The sequence below is a fragment of the Hyperolius riggenbachi genome, chromosome 4 (genome assembly GCF_040937935.1).
Source record: "Hyperolius riggenbachi isolate aHypRig1 chromosome 4, aHypRig1.pri, whole genome shotgun sequence".
In the NCBI taxonomy this organism is placed as follows: Eukaryota; Metazoa; Chordata; class Amphibia; order Anura; family Hyperoliidae; genus Hyperolius; species Hyperolius riggenbachi.
In genome coordinates, this window is record NC_090649.1 from 92,454,269 (window position 1) to 92,471,256 (window position 16,988).

General features: G+C 44.1%; 1 protein-coding gene and 1 long non-coding RNA gene across 3 annotated transcripts in view; one reads left to right on the forward strand and one right to left on the reverse strand.

Annotated features, from left to right (window-relative positions):
* Positions 1–16,988, reverse strand: part of ATP6V1C2 (ATPase H+ transporting V1 subunit C2) — a 94,927-nt gene that overhangs the window by 10,879 nt on the left and 67,060 nt on the right. For both annotated transcript variants that reach the window (XM_068279092.1, XM_068279093.1), the window contains 3 exons: positions 13,228–13,326; positions 9,122–9,190; positions 6,336–6,428 (listed from right to left, as the gene is read on the reverse strand). In XM_068279092.1, the coding sequence (XP_068135193.1) occupies positions 6,336–6,428; positions 9,122–9,190; positions 13,228–13,326 (261 nt within the window). The remainder of the gene's footprint in view (positions 1–6,335; positions 6,429–9,121; positions 9,191–13,227; positions 13,327–16,988) is intronic.
* LOC137570420 (uncharacterized) lies at positions 8,675–12,353 on the forward strand. Its single transcript, XR_011031034.1, has 3 exons — positions 8,675–8,866; positions 9,081–9,259; positions 12,209–12,353. It is a non-coding gene; the product is annotated as an uncharacterized lncRNA (long non-coding RNA).

Here is a 16,988-nt window from a genome sequence, read left to right on the forward strand (position 1 = left end):
ATTATCTAAAGTTTAAATAGTTTACACAACAATCCAGCTGCAAACAGCTTCAACTGTTTATGTTTATTTATTTCTGTGATACAATGAGAGCGGCCATATTCTGTCTTCATTACACACAGGCAAGCTGATCTGCATCTCCAGCCCTCAGCTCACTCCCCCCTCCTCCTCCCTCCTTCCCTCTGCCTCTGAAATCTCTGGCTAGTAACCTCCTCCTCCTCCTGCCCAGACTGAGCTCCCATAAGCCCTTGCTACATGGAGTGCCAAGGCACTTTGAGCTGTGAGTGAGGCTTGTTTAGTTTATAGGGAACTAGCTGATTGCCCGGCGTTGCCCTGGTATGTATTTGGCTGGTGTTGGCTCCGTATACTTTTTCTAACCCTAACACACAATTACTCAATGACCAAGTTTGTGAGCTTTGCTGTCTTTGGTATCAATAATTTGCATTGAAAGGAAAAAAATCTGAGTGGCTGTTTGTGGCTCCACCCCCTTTTCTGAATTTGAACCCCAGTCACCCAATAACCAACTGTACCAGGTTTGTGCCATTAACAGTGCAAGAATGGCAGCAATTAAATATTCCCCTTGAAAAGCAATAGGTGAAGTTTGTAGTTGTGTAGGCTCCACCCACTTTTCTGAATATTAATCCCAGTCACCCAGTGACCAACTGTGCAAAGTTTAACCACTTCAGCCTACAGCTTCGAAAATCTTATGCATCCAAGCAATGTTCACCTCCCATTCATTCGCTAATAACTTTATCGCTACTTATCAAAATTAATTGATCTATATCTCGTTTTTTCCGCCACTAATTAGGCTTTCTTTAGGTAGTACATTTTGCTAAGAGCCACTTTACTGTAAATACATTTTAACAGGAAGATTAAGATAGAAATGGAAAAAAAACATTATTTCTCAGTTTTTAGCCATTATAGTTTAAAATTAATACATGCTACAGTAATTAAAACCCATGCATTTTATGTGCCCATTTGTCCCGCTTATTACACCATTTAAATTACGTCCCTATCACAATTTATGGCGCCGATATTTTATTTAGAAATAAAGGTGCATTTTTTCAATTTGCGTCGATCACTATTTACAAGCTTATAATTTTAAAAAATGTAATAAGATACTCTCTTGACATGTATATTTAAAAAGTTCAGACCCTTAGGTAACTATTTATGTAGTTTTTTTTTTTTTAATTGTAATTTTTTTTATTATTTTTTTTAATACAAAAATGTATTTGGGTAATTTTAGTTTGGGAGGTAAATAGCCAATTTTAGATGTAAAATAATGTATTTTTTATTCAATACAGGTATGTGGGTGCAGTTTACTATTTGGCCACAAGATGGCCACATTCAAAAAGTTCCTAGATGCGAACGATGTCGCATCTAGGAACTAAAATGAAGAGAAGTTGTTTCCTGGGGGCAGAAATACCACGCTCTCTGATGAGAAAGCGTCGGTATTTCTGCCGGGGACTTGGATCGGTGAATGGGAATTATATTCCCATTCACTGATCGGGGGGGCAGCGGGAGGTAGCGGGGGCGCGCGCGGGCGCGCGCCCGATCGCGCGCAACACACGGCTGCAGCACCACTGCCTATCTGGACGGATATATGCGTCCAGATATGGCGAAGTGGTTAAGAACCCTGCCATTAACAGTGTAAGAATGGCTGCAGTTTACATTTTCCCAGTGAAATTTGTATTTGTCTCCACCCACTGATGATCCGGCATTGCCCGGGAATGTATTTGACTGGTGTTGGCTCCGCCCACTTTCTAACTCTAACGCACAAACACTAAAGGACTAAGTTTGGGAGCTTTGGGGTCCTTGGCATCAATAATTTGTATATTCCAATAGAAATTAAACAAATCAGATTGGCTGTTTGTGGCTTCACTCCCTCTCCAGCATTTGAACCCCAGTCTTCCAATGACCAACTGTAGCAGGTTTGAGGCCTCTGCTATTAACAGTGTAAAAAATGGCAGCAATTTAAATATTCCACTTGAAAATCAACAGGTGAATTTTGATTGGCTATTATAGGCTCCACCCACTTCCCTGAATATTAATTTGGGCAAAGTTTGGGAACCCTGCCATAAACAGTGTAAAAATGGCTGCAGTTTACACTTTCCCAGTGAAATTTGGTTTTGGCTCCACTCCCTGTTTGTAATAGGGACACACAGTCAATCAGTGACAAAGTTTGTGAGCTTTCGGGTCCTTGGCATCAATAATTTGTATTTTCACATGAAATGAAAGAAATCTGATTTACTGTTTGTGGCTCTGTCCCCTTTTCTGAATTTGAACCCCAGTGACCCAATTACCAACTGTACCAGGTTAGAGGCTTGTGCCATTAACAGTGCATGAATTGCAGCAATTTTAATATTCTCCTTGAAAAGCGACATGTAATTTCTGATTGGCATTTTTAGGCTCCACCCACTTTTCTGAATATTAATCCCAGTCACCCAGTAACCAGCTGTGCAAAGTTTGAGAACCCTGTCATTAACAGTGAAGAAAGGCTGCAGTTTACAATTTCCCAGAAAAAATCTGCTTTTAACTCCACCCACTTTTTGTAACCTTGACACGCAGTCAGTCAATGACCAAGTTTGTGAGCTTTTGGGTTCCTGGCATCAAAATTGTGTGAATGGAAGTAGTTTATCCAGCAAAGAAATCTGGCTGTTTTTGGCTCCACCCCTTTACTGAATTTGAACCCCAGACACTTAACGACCAACTGTACCAGGTTTGAGGCCTCTGCCATTAACAGTGTAAGAATGACTGCAGTTTCAATATTCCCCTTGAAAATCAATAGGTGAATTTTGATTGGCTCTTGTAGGCCCCATCTACTTTTCCAAATATGAATCCTAGTCACCCAGTGACCAACTGTGCAAAGTTTGAGAACCCTGCCAATAACAGTGTAAGAAAAGCTGCTGTTTACATTTTCCCATGAAAAAAGTTAGTTGTTTTTGGCTCCGCCCACTATTTGTAATCTTGACATACAGCCACTCAATGACCAATTTTATGAGCTTTGGGTCCTTGGCATCAATAAGTTGCATTTTACCATTGAAATTAAACAAATCTGATTGGCTGTTTTTGGCCCGCTCCCTTTTCAGAATTTAACCACTTCAGCCTACAGCTTCGAAAATCTTATGCATCCAAGCAATGTTCACCTCCCATTCATTCGCTAATAACTTTATCGCTACTTATCAAAATTAATTTATCTATATCTCGTTTTTTCCGCCACTAATTAGGCTTTCTTTAGGTAGTACATTTTGCTAAGAGCCACTTTACTGTAAATACATTTTAACAGGAAGATTAAGATAGAAATGGAAAAAAAACATTATTTCTCAGTTTTTAGCCATTATAGTTTAAAATTAATACATGCTACAGTAATTAAAACCCATGTATTTTATGTGCCCATTTGTCCCGCTTATTACACCATTTAAATTACGTCCCTATCACAATTTATGGCGCCGATATTTTATTTAGAAATAAAGGTGCATTTTTTCAATTTGCGTCGATCACTATTTACAAGCTTATAATTTTAAAAAATGTAATAAGATACTCTCTTGACATGTATATTTAAAAAGTTCAGACCCTTAGGTAACTATTTATGTAGTTTTTTTTTTTTAATTGTAATTTTTTTTATAATTTTTTTTAATACAAAAATGTATTTGGGTAATTTTAGTTTGGGAGGTAAATAGCCAATTTTAGATGTAAAATAATGTATTTTTTATTCAATTCAGGTATGTGGGTGCAGTTTACTATTTGGCCACAAGATGGCCACATTCAAAAAGTTCCTAGATGCGAACGATGTCGCATCTAGGAACTAAAATGAAGAGAAGTTGTTTCCTGGGGGCAGAAATACCACGCTCTCTGATGAGAAAGCGTCGGTATTTCTGCCGGGGACTTGGATCGGTGAATGGGAATTATATTCCCATTCACTGATCGGGGGGGCAGCGGGAGGCAGCGGGGGCGCGCGCGGGCGCGCGCCCGATCGCGCGCACCACACGGCTGCAGCACCACTGCCTATCTGGACGGATATATGCGTCCAGATATGGCGAAGTGGTTAAACCCAGTCTCCCAGTGACTGACTGTACCAGATTTGAGGCCTCTACCATTAAGAGTGTATGAATGGCAGCAATGTAAATATTCCCCTTGAAAATCAAAAGGTGAATTTTGATTGGCTGCTGTAGGCTCCACCCACTTTCCTGAATATTAGTCCCAGTCACCCAGTGGCCAACTGTGTCAAGTTTGAGAACCCTGCCAATAACAGAATGGCTGAAATCAATCTAACAAATCTGATTGGCTGTTTGTGGCTCCACCCCTTAAGTGAATTTGGACCCAGTCACCCAATGACTGACTGTATCAGGTTTGAGGCCTCTGCCATTAACAGTGTAAGAATGGTAGCAATGTGAATATTCCCCTTGAAAATCAATAGGTACATTTTGATTGGCTGTTGTAGGCTCTACCCACATTTCTGAATATTCATCCCAGTCCACCAGTGGCCAATTGTGTAAAATTTGGGAACCCTGCCATGTAAAAAAATTAGTTGTTGGCACCGCACACTTTTTCTAACCTTGACATACAGTCACTACTCAATTATCAAGTTTATCAGCTTTGGGGTCCTTGATATCAATACTTTGTATATTCCCATTGAAAAATAAACAAATCTGGCTGTTTGTGGCTCCGCCCCCTTTCTGAATTTGAACCCTAGTCCCCCAGTGACCAATTGTACCAGGTTTGAGGCATCTGCTATTAACAGTATAAGAGAATGGTAGCAGCTTAAATATTCTCTTTGAAAATCAAAAGGTGAATTTTTATTGGCCGTTGTAGGCTCCACCCACCTTCCAAAATCGTAATCTCATTCACCCAGTGACCAACTGTGCAAAGTTTGAGAACCCTGCCATTAACGGTGTAAGAATGGCTGCAGTTTATATTTTCCCAGTAAATGTTGTTTTTGGCTCCGCCCACTTTTTGTAACCTGGACACACAGTCACTCAATGACCAAGTTTGTAAGCTTTCAAGGTTCCTGGCATGAAAAATGTGGGAATGGAAGCAATTTATCCAGCAAGGAAATCTGATTGGCTGTTTGTGGCCCTGCCCCTTTAGTGAATTTGAACTTCAGTCACCCAATGACTGACTGTAGCAAGTTTGAAGCCTCTGTCATTAAAAGTGTAAGAAAGGCAGCAGTTTAAATATTCCCCTTGAAAATCAATAGGTGAATTTTGATTGGCTGTTGTAGGTTCCACCCACTTTCTTGAATCTAAATCGCATTCACCCAGTGACCAACTGTGGCAAGTTTGAGAACTCTGTGATTAACAGTCTAAGAATGGCTGCAGTTTATATTTTCCCATTTAAAATGAATGGCTGAAATTTGATTGGCTGTTTTATGCTCCGCCCTCTTTTCCTCTATTTGTAACCTCAGTCACCAAGTGACCCACTGTGCCAAGTGTGGGGACTCTGGCTTGAATACTGCGAGAATGGCAGCCTTTTCCATTTTTTCCATTGACTTGATTGGGTGAAATCTGATTTGCTGTTTGTAGCTCCGCCCACGTGTGCAGGGGGGCCGCGAGACCCCCAGAACATATCATCCCAGGTAGTAAGGGATCTGCATACCAAGTTTCGTTCAAATCGGTCAAGCAGTTTTCGAGTGATCGCGGCACATACACACACACACACACACATACACACACATACATCCGATTTTATATATATAGATTAGAGTATTAAAACGGAAAAAAAAAAAGTATTTGGTTTGAGGAAGGCCCTGTAAACTATATGTAAGGAACACAATTATGCAATGAGTAAAAGTTTATCTTGGATCCAATGTTAAGGTTTCCTATAAATTTCAGGGATCACCCTCCTATGGGTTGCTGATGATCAGGCTTTGGGAAACCATGTTGTGCAGCTTCATATGCAGTTTAATCATACCTCCCAACTTTCTGAGATGAGAAAGACACTTAAGCCACGCCCCTGCCACACCCCTGATCACGCCCCTAGTCACATGTACCATAAAGATTTCATAAGAAAAATATGTTGTTTTATAAATCAAACCACACTGGCCCTTTCTATCTTGGTGTATTTTCCTTCATGTTAACATTTGAAAATAAGAAATATATCAATTTAAAAGATGGAAATAAAGTTCAGAGGCAATTAAACACATTTTTCAGTCGAGAAATACTTATATTTACATAGAAAGAGGGACAAAGTCCTGAAAGAGGGACAAATGAGGAGGAAAGAGGGACTGAGGGACAGGGCACCCAAAGAGGGACTGTCCCTCCAAAAGAGGGACAGTTGGGACTTGGGAACTATGAGTTTAATGAACAAATAATTGACAAATCAGAACACAAAACGCTTACTTGTTTTCTCGAGCTTTTGCTTTAAATTCATCAATCACTTTTCTGAAGAGAGTCACAGTGAACAATCCTCCTTCTCCATCCTCTGCAATCATCCTGCAAAAACACAGGCAGCGCATTGAGCAAATGACTATAGCAGGACCATCCACAAGGCAACCTAGGCAAGTACCTGAGGCCTAGTGAGTGTCAAGGGGTCCACTTATCACCTTCTCTGACCTCTCTCCAGCTCAGCTTACCAAAAGGAGCACAAGGGAGAGCCACAGCTACTACGTTGCCATTTCATCTTAATCCATCTTTGTTAACAGCGCCAATTCATCAGTGATACAGACAGACTGGTGGTGTTGTGTATCCCTATATGTCCCCATACATCATGTGCATCATGGTGCATTTAGGATGGTGATTTAGGGTCATGCTGAATCCATTGCGTGTCATCACAGCAGACTATATTATCGCATCCCAACGTGTTGCAATATTTCTATGGTAGGTTTACATGGGGTGCGGTGTGCCGGATCCCGCCAGAGTAGCGCACAGCATGCTTTGCGTTTACCAGACAACTTGTGCGTTTACAGTGGCAGTGTTGCATACTTTAATTGTACTGTATGCTTCACCGTGCGGTGGCATCACATGTGTAACGGGTGATGCAACTTTTTGGCAGCACTGCATTGCGATCCTATCGCAATGTAACTTGCACAGTGTGAGAGGACCCCAAGAGGTCAGCACTTACCCCGCAGCTCAGCTACACGGAATTATGTATGACTGGGCTCTCTCTTCCTGCCTGACCCTCATTCCTTACGGCATATGCTCCAAATGAAAGTCAGAGAAGAATCTGTATTCACCTCCAGTTTGAATGATTTTAACCAACCCCTATCTTTCATGCCTACCAGGGGCGCCGCTAGCATGCAGGTGAGCCACGCCCCTGCTTGGGACCTCACATGAAGGGGGCCTCGCTCTGCTGCTGGCGGCAGGAGGGTGGGTGCAGCGGCGGGGGCCGGGGGGAGCGGGCAAGGCAAAGTTTCAACTCACCTGCCTTGATCCTGCACACAGCTTCTATCTTCTTCCTGTCCCGGGGTGCGGCGTCTGTCGCTATGGTAACAGCGCCCCCTGTGATGACATGTAGTTACGTAATCACAGGGGGTGCTGTTACCATAGCGACAGAGCTCTTACCGATGCAACAGACGCCGCATGCCGGGACAGGAAGAAGATAGAAGCTGTATGCAGGATAGAGGAAGCCAGGTGAGTTGAAACTTCACTATGCCCGCGCCCCCCGCCCTATGCTGGAGACACCTACCTATCTAACCTATACTGGGGCATGCATCTGCCTAACCTATACTGAGGGGTACCTACTGATCTAATCTATACTGGGGGCATCTACCTAACCTATACTGAGGGGTACCTACCGATCTAATCTATACTGGGGGCATGTACCAATCTAACCTATACTGAGGAGTACTTACATATCTAATCTATACTGGGGGCATCTACCTAACCTATACTGAGGGGTACCTACCTATCTAATCTATACTGGGGGCACCTACGTATCTAACCTATACTGGGGGCACCTACCTATCTAATCTATACTCGGGGCATCTACCTATCTAACCTATACTTAGGGGTACCTACCTATGTAATCTATACTGGGGTCATCTACCTATCTAACCTATACTGAGGGGTACCTACCTATCTAACCTATACTGCGGTCACCTACCTATCTAACTTATACTGGGGGCAACTATACGGGTCTCCGTGTGGGGGGGGGGGGCGCATTTTACACCCTTGCCGCAATTTAGCCTAGAAACTGCTAGTATTTTTGCTCCTCCCACATCATATTTTAGCCACGCCCATTTTTTTGCATTGTTTGGTGCTGGGGCTGCCCATTATTTCACTTGTTTCATGGATGGGGCCTCAAGTTATGGACTGCTTGGGCCCACCAAAACCTTAGCTGCACCCCTGATGCCTACAATGAGTTTTCTAAATTTGTTTACCTTAATAACTTATGAATGAAAACAAATAAAGAAAAAAGCAGTGGAAGAGAAGGGATCCTGGGGTACTGGAGAGAACTGAGAACACCGCACGAGAGATGCTGGCTAAGCTCTGCTGAGAGTACTTACACCAAGGCAGGAAAGGGCAGAAAATCTTGGGGAAACTGCCCATAGTGTGGCCATTTTCACTTTCTATATACAGTATTAGAGATGCACTTTTGGAATGCTCCCGGAAGCTACTAGATAATGTGTGGTACAGATCAGGATTATCCACCAGGAAACCTAGGCAGATGCTTGGGGCCTAGTGGGTGTCAAAGGGGCCCACCTGCCAACTTCTTTGATCTCTCTCCACTTCAGCTTACCAAAAGGACCACAAGAGGGCTCGAAATCTACTACCTCGCCTAGAGCCACATTACATCTTAATCCATCTCTGGAGTGATCACCACAGGCACTCTGTTCAGCATGGCTCATAGGTGAGCTTGGAAGAGGAGGGGAAGAGGGTGCAGGAAACATCCCCAGTAAGAGAAGAGCAACAAGATGGGAAAATCAATCCAGGTAGGTCGCTATTCCCTCAGCAGACTATTCCCTCAGCAGACTATTCCCTCAGCAGGCTATTCCCTCAGCAGACTATTCCCTCAGCAGACTATTCCCTCAGCAGGCTATTCCCTCAGCAGGCTATTCCCTTAGCAGACTATTCCCTCAGCAGACTATTCCCTCAGCAGATCAGATGAGAATCATGTTATGAGTGAACCTAACATCTTCGTATCAGTTACAGGTGCAGTTTTGCCCAAGGAAGTGGCTTCTACTTACTTGGTTGAGCGAGGTACAACCATATCTGACAGTGATTCATAGGTTTTTTGCCACGCAGTATAGCTTGATCTTTAAAGAAGAAAGTGTGGTTATTATTATTATCATAGGAGAAAGCATCAACAAAATGATTCTATAGAGGTGAGAAACCAAGTATTTCACATGCAGAGTTTAAAGAAGCAGTCCACTAATTGTCCAATACACACTGGCACATTATGAAGCACAAGAAGGTGAACAGTCTTTATACAGGGAGTCTTGTAAATAAAAACCTGATTCCCGGGCCCATATTTACCATATGGAAGGTTACCAGTTTGGAACCGCGGTTAGTAGAATCTACGCCGCATCTGTGGCTCTCCAATGCTGGGTACACACGTTGAGATTTCCCGTTCGATTCTCGGGATCGAACGGATCGATTCGATTATTTCCAACATGCTCGATTCGGATTTCGATAGTTTCTGCTGTCGATTTGGCATACTTAACATGCAAATCGACGGCAGAAACGATCGAAATCCGAATCGAGCATGTTGGAAATAATCGAATAGATCCCGAGAATCGAACGGGATATCTCAACGTGTGTACCCAGCATAACTCTGGCTCTCTAGCTTACCGTGGTCCCAAGTAAACTCGGGACACATAAAAATGGCGCACAGCGGGGGGCAATAGAAATGGCACCTCATTGACTTGAATTATATAACGCTATTTAGCGTTATAAGTGTTAAAAAATGGCGCATGCTGTGTACCTTACACTTATAACGCTAAATAGCGTTCTAAGTCTAAAAAAAATGCAGGGGGCTACTGTTAGGCCAGGGTTGGGGGTGGGGGGAGAGGCGCACCGTTCCGCCGATAAATGTATCATAAAACGCTATTTACCATTTTAATGTAAATACATTGTTTAATACATTAAACGGTAAATAGCATTTTATTACATTTATCGGCAGAACGGTGCGCTGGTGCAGGGAAATACATAGTATTGGGCAGCGGTGGGGGGTGGGGTGGGGGGAAGAGGCAACGGGACACTGGAGGGAATATGATTAGGGAGGATGTGTTCAAAGGCATACATACCTTGTCCCGGCCGGCAATCGCTCCTTCACTTCTGTTAGCCAGCCAATCACCATGCGGCTTCAGTCCCCGCATAGTGATTGGCTGAATGCAGGACTACAGCAAACTAGCTAGGAAGTGAAGGAGTGATTGCCAGCCGGGACAAGTTATGTATGCCTTTGCACACATCCTTCCTAATCCTACTCCCTCCAATGTCCCGCTGCCTCTCCCCCCCCCACCCACCACTGCTGCCTAATACTACGTATTTCCCTGCACCGTTCCGCCGATAAATGTAATAAAATGCTATTTACCGTTTAATGTATTAAACAATGTATTTACATTAAAATGGTAAATAGCGTTTTATGATACATTTATCGACGGAACGGTGAGCCATTTTTCACCCTGAGCAATTTTTAAATGTACTCGTGACACATGGCTTCCTCTTAGCGGTTAAGAGCCGTTTTCACTGGCTCCTGATCACTGTGAGCCAATCACAATGATTTAAAAGGGAAGGGATGAGAAAAAGACTCTGGTCCTTAAAGCGATTTTAAACTCTGACAAAATATTCCGTAAAAATGTGTTTTCCTACTTTTTATATTATATTTGCTTTTGTGCACAAGTAATAATATTCATTTAGAAATTATAAGTTCCCAAAGTTCAGTTTATTTACTTTGAAAGCTGCTGGTGCATTTTATTCATAACTGTTGTATTTCTATTGTAAATGCAGCCAGTAATGATATCTGGGCAGTGTTTCACTTCAGGACTCATTAGCAGAAGTTTCTGCACAGTCAGAGAATGTTTAATTAATTGTATCAAGTGAAGAATATAAACACAAGATAAGGTTATCACCAGTTTGGATTCGGCTGCCCCTGCAGGAGAAAAAGTCAGGCCTGTGATTTAACCCTTTGAATGCTTTTTTACTAAAAAAAAAAAAATGTGTTAGTATATTATATGCTGTAAATAATATTTTAGAGCAAACAAGATTTATTAAGATTAATGCTGGGTTTCATTCCACTTTAAAGGGACCAAGAGCACCTGTCCTAAAGTGGTTAATGACTTGTGCCATGGGCAGCACATGAGAAGACAGCACCAGCCCCTTTTACACCTGCATTGCAAGTCTGCGTTGCATTACCCTGTTTTACTGCAGGGTAATGCAATGGTAATGCAAGTGTATGGGGCCTTTTACACATACCGCCTTGCGAAGGAAGCTTCCGAATCACTCCACAGCTCACGCAAAGTCTGCAGCGTGTTACCGTTTGACTTCTGCGGTGACGCAGTGGTGGCAAAAGTCATTGGAGACAACAGGTGATGCAGGAATTTAATGGACAAGAGCACAGTATGGTGCGCATACACGGACAACGGGAATCACAGAGATGTACATCCTGTTGGCGCACTCCACTGCAGGGTCATATGTTTGCTATTTTTGGCTTTGCAGTGCAATGAGACAGGATCAGGTCATTTGGGCGTGGGATGTAATAGATGCCTGTGTTAAGTATCAGTAAACAGGTGCCCAAGCAGTGAGTTGGATTCCCAATGTGGCTAGTAACTGAGTAGCGGTTGTTTAAGGACCGGGGTTAGGAGATTTAATTTATGCACTTATTGAGGATGGGGGGGGGGGGAATTAGGGTTAGGCATCAGGTGGGGGGGGGGGATTGGAGCTAGGCATTATGTGGGGTAGGGGCTGTTTTTCTAGGTACTAGGAGGGGTGGGTTAAAGTGAGAATGGGTACCGGGTGGTGCATAGTAGAGTGTTGTAATGTGGTATTTTACTAATAGAGGCACCCCCAGCGGCGCTGCAATACGTACTCTCTGTAGTTATATCCAGCTATAATTTACTCATTAGCCCTCTGCTAAATACCAAGGAAAATATAGTTTAAATTAAAAAGATTGTTAAGTTTCTACTAGAACTGGAACCCAATACTAAGAGAATCTCATGGCCCAAACCAAACTTCAGCTCATACACCAGTCACCGCTCCATCAACACACCAACCGCAATCCAGCATTTGCCCTAGTGGCCTCAATTCACTAATCATCTAATTTTGAATTCACTAAGGTGTCATAGATTTATTGAACGTGTTATCGATTGGGCAGAGCTACGTCGGATGCTGCTGGTGCAAGGTGCAATAGGAGGAAGACGCGGGGATTTCGAGCGGCAGTTGTGCGGGAGGTCAGTCACCCGGGACCCATCTGTAACACAGAAAACGCTCTTGATCAAGTCTCCTCTTGTGAGTGCATTTGATGAATTTTAATATTTTTATATTAAACGGTTTTACGCTATGAGGTGTCATTTTAGTCTATAGAAAATAATAACTAAATAAACAACGTGGTGAGCTGATCTTACTGGAGTAAGCTGATATAGCTGGAGTTTCCCCCAAAGCGATTAATCCCACCTCCGGAGAACTGTGGAGGACTGCTGGGTGAGTGCAGACATTGTGGGGGAATGTCAGGGTGCTCACCAGTGGTGTTGCAGTAATCCTAAACTCACGGCCTATTTAGCCATAGTGTATATGGAGGTGGTGGATTATATACTCTAACAGAGTTACGCTATTGGTCTCTTTTGTTTCTTTTTTCTACATGTGTTGTGTTGGCCCTATGAGAATAAATGAAGAGGAACCTGGATATTCGTTCTTTGACATAAAGAGGACTTAATATTGGTCTGTCAATATATAGCAGGTTCCATTAATTATTTTTTCTCTAAGAGAGGCTCTGAGCGATACTTATTATTGTACTTTGGACTGTGGACTAATCTGTAACATCGGATTGTATGAGTGTGCACCACAATTTAATTTGTAGAAAGTGGCTCCAGGAGCGCGGATCTTATATGTTTTCGTTTTATCGATAAAACAGTCAATAAATCCATAACACCTTAGTGAATTCAAAATTAGATTTTACCCATGAGGTAAATTATCAAACGTTTGATAGTGTTTGATAAAGCTTAGTGAATTGAGGCCATTGTCTCTGGGAGCTGTTATTTAGCTGGGTTTTCATAGGAACATTTGTGAAAGGAGGGGAGGGGGTATCATTAGCTAACTATAGTCACCAAGAATGGGCAAATCATTAGAGGCAACTCACTTGGGGACAACCACCAGGAGAGTGATGAGATATTCTGAATTCAACACAAAGTCTTCTTTATTTACAATGTCGGCCAGGGTTCTGGTCAGAAGGTTGCCTCTGCAGGAAGACAAAGAAAACATCAAGTGTCAATAAGTAAAAACAGCTTCACAATCTTAGACCGCAATAAATACCAACTGTAGCTCTATGTGGCCTGTAATCACATAGCAGAATTGGTTAATATTGTTCCATATATGTATGTAGAGCAGTTGAGTAGTAACTGTTGGAGGTTTAACAACATTACCTCAAACTGCCACAAGAGGTCAATGTGTGTAAAACATGATAGTAATCTTTATGGGATTGTCATTTCCTGTATTCACTCTGTACTCTCTCTGTTCTAACTAAGCTGTATTACCTGATGGCGGTGTATGATATATCTCTGCATGTTTTTCTTCAGTGGGCTATATAGTCAACCTGGAATAAGCATAAAGGTAGTGGTCCAGCCAGGGGCGTAACTAAGAACCCCCGGGCCTTCCTGCAGAAATTGTGAGCAGGCCCCCCTCCCCCCAGGGCCCGCTCGTGGCTGTTTTGGGTGGCTGGAGAGGTCGCACCATGAGGGGAAAGCTATGGCCACACTCGGCGGGGAGGGGGGAAGGATCCCCCTCCCTCCCTCACCTCGGGCTTTCCCCTCTGTGCTCCCCTCCAGCTTCTAGCTATATAAGTGCAGCGAGCGGAGCGGCGGGCAGCAGTAGGCAAACATACCTTCCGTGCGTCCGGACGCTTCTCGCTCTAGTGACTGACGCGACTTCCTGTTTTATACAGGAAGTTGCGTCAGTCACTAGAGCGAGAAGTGTCCACGCTGGAACGCACGGAAGGTATGTTTGCCTGCCGCTGCCCGCCGCTCCGCTCGCTGCACTTGTATAGCTAGAAGCTGGAGGGGAGCACAGAGGAGAAAGCCTCCCCGCCGAATGTGTGGCCATAGCTTTCCCCTCATGGTGCGACCCCTCCAGCCACCCAAAACGGCCACGAGCGGGCCCCAGGGGGCTCATGGGCTGCATCCCCTATTGTTACGCCCATGGGTCCAGCTTGGACCACTATACAGAGGCACAACTATCATGGGGCCCCCCAGCAAAACTTTGATGGGGCCCCCTAATGTTCACTCCCCTTTTCTTGCCTCTGCTAGTTTACTCTCAGAGCCTGGTGATCTGTCTTGCAAGGGAAAGCTAATAGTTGCCCCCGATAGCTCTGGGCCCCGCTGCAGTTGCAAGTGCTGCTCCCCTCTAGTTACACTCTTGCTTGTATATTTGTCCTAGCTCTGTGGCTGAGCAGACAAGCAATAGGCAGAGCTGGATCATCCACAAGGCAATTCAGGGCAGCTGCCTAGGATCTGGAGAGAGTCTAGGCGCCGGGTGGATGCTAGTCCCCACCAAATCTAACTAAAAAGCCAGGTGACCTTCAGCGGTGGACAAAAACTGAAACCTTGCCTAGAGCTCCATCTCATCTTAAAGTGACTGTTAAAGAAAACCTGTAACTAAAAAAAAAAGTTCCCCTGGAGGGTACTCACCTCGGGTGGGGGAAGCCTCCGGATCCTATCGAGGCTTCCCCCGACCTCCTGTGTCCCACGGCGCTCTCGCTGTGCCCCTCCGAACAGCGGGGATGTAAATATTTACCTTCCTGGCTCCAGCGCAGTATCGGCTCTCCGCACTGAGATAGGCGAAAATAGCCGATTGCTGTTGGACCACTCTACTGCGCAGGCGCAAGTCTCCTGCACCTGCGTAGTAGAGCGGACCCGACAGAGATTGGCTATTTCCGTCTATTTCCGTGCTGAGAGCCGCAACACGCCCCCTGCTGGAGCCAGAGAAGGTAAATATATGAAGCCTTGTCAGGCTTGTCGAGCCAGGATTCTGGGCCGCTTTGGGGGAGCCAGCGCTGGATTGCCTGCAGCTACAGGGGAGGGGGAAGCTTCATTGGGACCCTGAGGCTTCCCCCTCCCGAGGTAAGTACCCCCCAGGGGACTTTTTTTTAGTACAGAGTCTCTTTAACTGAAATATAAAAAAAAGTGTTTCTCTCACCTGGGGCTTCTACCAGCGCCCTGCAGCCACTCTGTGCCCTCACTGTCCTTGAATGATGCTCCGGTCCCCCGCTGCAGCTAAGTTTCGTTTTCAGCCACCACTACGCCTGCGCGGCCCTGGCCATGTGCGTCCAAGCTCACGTTGCCTTCGCCGTCCCGCACATGCACGGTAAAAGAAAATCTAAAGCCTCGGGCATCGGTGGAGAGCAGTCTCCGAATAACTGGTCGGAGACTTCTAATGGGGGAGCCAGCGGTGGAACGCGAAGACTGTAGGAGGCTCATTAGGACCCAGAGCCTTAGTTACATAGTAGTTACATAGTTATTTTGGCTGAAAAAAGACATACGTCCATCGAGTTCAACCAGTACAAAGTACAACTCCAGCCCGTCCCCCACATACCCCTGTTGATCCAGAGGAAGGCGAAAAAAACCCCACCAGGCATGGTCCAATTAGCCCCAAATGGGAAAAATTCCTTCCTGACTCCAGATGGCAATCAGATAAAATCCCTGGATCAACATCATTAGGCATAACCTAGTAATTGTAGCCATGGATGTCTTTCAACGCAAGGAAAGCATCTAAGCCCCCTTTAAATGCAGGTATAGAGTTTGCCATAACGACTTCCTGTGGCAATGCATTCCACATCTTAACCACTCTTACTGTAAAGAACCCTTTCCTAAATAAATGGCTAAAACGTTTTTCCTCCATGCGCAGCTCATGTCCTCTAGTCCTTTGAGAAGGCCTAGGGACAAAAAGCTCATCCGCCAAGCTATTATATTGCCCTCTAATGTATTTATACATGTTAATTAGATCTCCTCTAAGGCGTCTTTTCTCTAGACTAAATAAACCCAGTTTATCTAACCTTTCTTGGTAAGCGAGACCTTCCATCCCACGTATCAATTTTGTAGCTCGTCTCTGCACCTGCTCTAAAACTGCAATATCTTTTTTGTAATGTGGTGCCCAGAACTGAATTCCATATTCCAGATGTGGCCTTACTAGAGAGTTAAACAGGGGCAATATTATGCTAGCATCTCGAGTTTTTATTTCCCTTTTAATGCATCCCAAAATTTTGTTCGCTTTAGCTGCAGCGGCTTGGCATTGAGTACGATTATTTAACTTGTTGTCTATGAGTACTCCTAAGTCCTTCTCCAAGTTTGATGTTCCCAACTGTATCCCATTTATTTTGTATGGTGCTAGACCATTGGTACGACCAAAATGCATGACTTTACATTTGTCAACATTGAATTTCATCTGCCATGTATGTGCCCATATAGCCATCCTATCCAGATCCTGTTGCAATATGACACTATCTTCCTGAGAGTTGATGATTCTGCACAATTTTGTATCATCTGCAAAAATAGCAACATTGCTCACTACTGCATCTACTAGGTCATTAATAAATAAATTGAAGAGCACTGGACCCAGTACAGACCCCTGTGGGACCCCACTGCTAACAGTCTCCTATTTTGAGTACGATCCATTGACCACAACTCTTTGTTTTCTGTCCATTAGCCAGTTCCCTATCCATGCACACAAACTCTTCCCCAGTCCTTGCATCCTCAACTTTTGCACCAGACTTCTGTGGGGAACAGTGTCGAAGGCCTTTGCAAAGTCCAAGTATATCACATCTACAGCATTCCCTCTCCTTAGGTGAGTATCTGTGTTTTGTTTTGTTTTTTTAATTCCCTTCAGACTCCCCTTAACCCTTTCAGGAAC